The following is a 3,680-nucleotide window of genomic DNA, read 5'->3' as shown; positions in this document are numbered from 1 at the left end:
GCCTCTCCCGACAGCTCGCACGACACCTGACCGTTCTCGCCCGAGTCCGGGTCGTTTACATTCAAGAGAGCCACTACGGTGCCGACGGGTGCGTCCTCAGGCACTGGGCTCGAGAGCGACAGAATTGCGATCTCAGGTGGATTATCATTCACATCCAGCACCTCCACCTCCACCTTGCAGTGCGCCACCAAACCCCCTCCATCCATCGCTTCCACAGCCAGGCTGAACGTGCGCGTGTCCTCGAAATCCAGATCCTCCCACAGAGTGATCGTCCCTCTCTGGGGGTCCACCACGAACTTCTGAAGCACCTTGGCCGGCATCTCTCCGAAGCCGTAGGTTATGTGGGCATTGGTGCCGGCATCAGCATCGGAGGCAGAGATGTTCAGCACCGTTGATCCCGGAGGCGTGTCCTCGCGCAGGCTGACGCGGTACCGATCCTGCGCGAACACGGGTGGGTTGTCATTGGCGTCGGTGACGTTGATCCAGAGCTGGGCGGTGCCAGTCCGGGGCGGGTCTCCGCCGTCCACTGCAGTCAGCAACAGATGCAGTCTCGGCTCGCTCTCCCGGTCTAATGAGTGGCGCAGCACCAGTTCCGCGGATTTGCTGCCGTCCTGACTCTCTTTCACCTCCACCGTGAAGTACCCGTTGGCCTCCAGATCGTAGCCTTGTAGGGAATTACTGCCCACGTCCGGATCCTCTGCCATCCCCAAGTAAAACCGGGCGCCGGGAGAAGTAAGTTCGTTGATCTCCAGCTCAAATTTGTTACGCAGAAAGCGCGGCTCATTGTCATTCACGTCCTGGATCGTCACTTCGACGTGGAAAACGTTCAGCGGGTTGTGCACCAGCGCCTCGAAGCTGACCGAGCAGGTCGGCGATGCCCCGCACATCTCCTCCCGGTCCAGCCTCTCATTCACGTACAGGTTCCCGTTCTCCTCGTTCACCGTGAAGTATTTCAGCTGCTTCTTGCCGGCAGACGCCACCCGCAGCTTGCGCGCCGGCAGCTCGTCCGCGCTGAGCCCCAGGTCCCGCGCCAGCGGCCCCACGAGCGAGCCTCTGCCCAGCTCCTCGGGGATGGCGTAGCGGACCCGCTCGGAGTGTTGTCATCTGGTATGGTTCATTTTGTGTGCTGGGGGTGTTTTGCCTGTTAAATAAGCAGGTTCTTTCAACTTCTCTCCGAGGAATCCTTCCCGAACTGGTAGGGGTGAGGGGCCATGTGGGTTTGCTTTCTGGGGGGGCCCCCTTTGGAGGTTTTCTCCCAGATTTGCCCTAATCCAGGACAAAATTTTGTGCCCCGTGTGAGCACTCAAGAGAGAGTGAGAAAAAAACCTGTTTGGAGTGCATTTTGGTTACCATTACTCTATGTTGGTATAAAGCAGTTAATAGCCATGTTTTTTGAATTTGTAATGTCTCTTGGGGTGAAGGCTTGCATGCATTTCTGGTCTCTAGGGGTTTTTGAGATCTTAATACTTCTATGGTCCCTAGGTTTATTTCCTCATCCAGAAATAGCTCTAGTATTGTCCCTAATATGTAGTTTTTACAGTAGAGGGGCAGTGACCAGAATAACTATTCTGCTGGGCTTGGTGGTAATGATTTGTGAGAAGTTTATAAACATGCTGGTGTCTGTTCCAGGAATGAATCTTTGATGGCTATGGTTATGCACCCAGTTTGTTAGAGCAGGAGCAGGGGATGAGGTTTTTCAGCCTTTGCTTTCCTTCTTCTCCTCTGAATCAGTTGCATCACTATGGGAGAATGTTCAGTTTCCTCTGAACATTAAAGAGACCATATTTCTGGTATTCAATCTAGTAAGCTTCTTCTATACAGCCTGCAACTTCTCTAGAATGAGGGCTGAGATTTCTAGACAGGCTGATGAGACCCCTAACCCAGGAGTAGACCCAGGCATGGAAAATCCTGAGGGGTGTGGGAAATGGGAGGATGTGGGCCAAATCCTGAAGGAATTCTCTGACCCTATAGTCTGGGACTTTCCCCATGAACAAATTCAGGACCCAGCTGAGGTGGAGAAATACCTGAAAGAGAAATACCATGATGACCCTCAGGATAAAAGGATCATTGCAGTGAGCTGGGCCTGGCATATGCTTATTGCACACTGCTAGATACTCTAGGGCAGCAGACAGAGGAAGGGGGGCAGGGAGATAAATCAAGAGCTATCCCAGTCATTCAGGCTGCAGCCAACACTCCAGGCTCAAAGCCAGCAGCTAAACCAGATAGTGAGCCTAAGCCAGCAGCTAAACCAGACAATAAGCCTCAACCAATGACTGTTGCTACTAGCACTAGAAGTGGGAAGTGCACAGACAAGACCGATCGACCAGTGGATGATGATGCCTGAGAGAGATGGCGGTGGCAGAGCTCATTTTCTCAGATGATATAACAACTAGGAATCCGGACCAGGTACCATGCACACCGGTAATGTGGAGGAAACTCGTGCGACTTGGGCCACCTGAATACGCCTCAGCCCTAGCAATATTGAAGCGGGATGACACATATGAGACTGTGCTCGATATGGCGAAGAAGCTTCGAGCATATTCAGATGCTGTGCATGGCCCAACTCATGCCAGAATTGCAGCAGTGGAAACATGACTGCAGAAACTAGAGGACAAAATAGAGGAGAACCATAAGAAACTCCGGGAAGAGATTAAGGAGGACCTTATTCAAATCTCGGCTGTACAAATTAGAGGCCCTGGTACCCAATGCAGATGTTCCCCAGATGGAGAGAGAAGATACACCCCACGAGCTGAGCTGTGGTTTTTCCTGCGCGATTGTGGAGAAAACATGAGGCGATGGGATGGAAAATCCACGGCTGCTCTGGCCCGACGGGTGCGTGAATTGAAGGAAGACAGAGCTCAGAGAGGAAGTTCCACCACAAGGAAAGCAGCTCCAGTTGCCCGTAGCAGAACTGCCAGGTATGATGATGATGGTGACATGTCCGATCCCCTTGAAGGAACCTCTAAGACATATGTCCAAGGAAAGAAGGATAACCAGGCTTAGAGGGGCCCTGCCTCTAGCCAGGTAGAGGCTAGGGAAAGTCGTGTTTTTTGGACGGTGTGGGTTCGTTGGCCTGGCACATTGGAACCACAAGAGTATAAAGCTTTGGTCGACACTGGTGCGCAGTGTACCTTAATTCCATCAAGACATGTGGGCACAGAATCCGTTTCTATTGCTGGTGTGACAGGGGGATCACAAGACTTCACTTTGGTGGAAGCCGATGTGAGCTTGACTGGGAATGAGTGGAAGAAACCTCCTATTGTGACTGGCCCAGAGGTGCCATGTATTTTGGGCATAGATTATCTGCGGAGTGGGTATTTCAAAGACCCAAAAGGACTCAGGTGGGCATTTGGGATAGCAGCTGTAGGGACAGAGGGCGTCCAGCAATTGAATACCTTGCCTGGACTGTCTGAGAATCCATCTACAGTAGGGCTTCTGAAGGGAGAAGAGCAAGAGGTACCAATTGCCACTTCCACAGTGCATCGTCGACAGTATAGAACCACTCGAGATGCTGTGATTCCCATCCATAAGATGATCCGAGAGCTGGAGAGCCAAGGAGTGGTCAGCAAGACCCATTCACCCTTCAACAGCCCCATCTGGCCTGTGCGTAAATCTGAAGGAGTATGGAGATTGACTGTGGACTACCGTGCATTGAATGAAGTGACTCTACCACTGAGCGC

The 3,680-nt window shown here is 52.3% G+C and overlaps 1 protein-coding gene across 1 annotated transcript in view; it reads right to left on the bottom strand.

Annotated features, from left to right (window-relative positions):
- The window catches only part of LOC121346542 (protocadherin gamma-B7-like), a gene marked incomplete at its 3' end in the record, with an annotated part of 10,342 nt that extends 8,300 nt beyond the window's left edge, over nucleotides 1-2,042 (bottom strand). Inside the window, exons 1-2 of the mRNA XM_041424425.1 lie at nucleotides 2,025-2,042; nucleotides 3-1,088 (exon numbers count right to left, since the gene is read on the bottom strand). Coding sequence (XP_041280359.1) covers nucleotides 3-1,088; nucleotides 2,025-2,042 — 1,104 coding nt within the window. The remainder of the gene's footprint in view (nucleotides 1-2; nucleotides 1,089-2,024) is intronic.
- Nucleotides 2,043-3,680: the final 1,638 nt, after the last annotated feature.

The sequence above is a fragment of the Onychostruthus taczanowskii genome, unplaced genomic scaffold, assembly GCF_017590055.1.
Source record: "Onychostruthus taczanowskii isolate IOZ18803 unplaced genomic scaffold, ASM1759005v1 scaffold816, whole genome shotgun sequence".
NCBI lineage: Eukaryota > Metazoa > Chordata > Aves > Passeriformes > Passeridae > Onychostruthus > Onychostruthus taczanowskii.
This window is presented reverse-complemented; position numbering and strand designations above follow the sequence as displayed.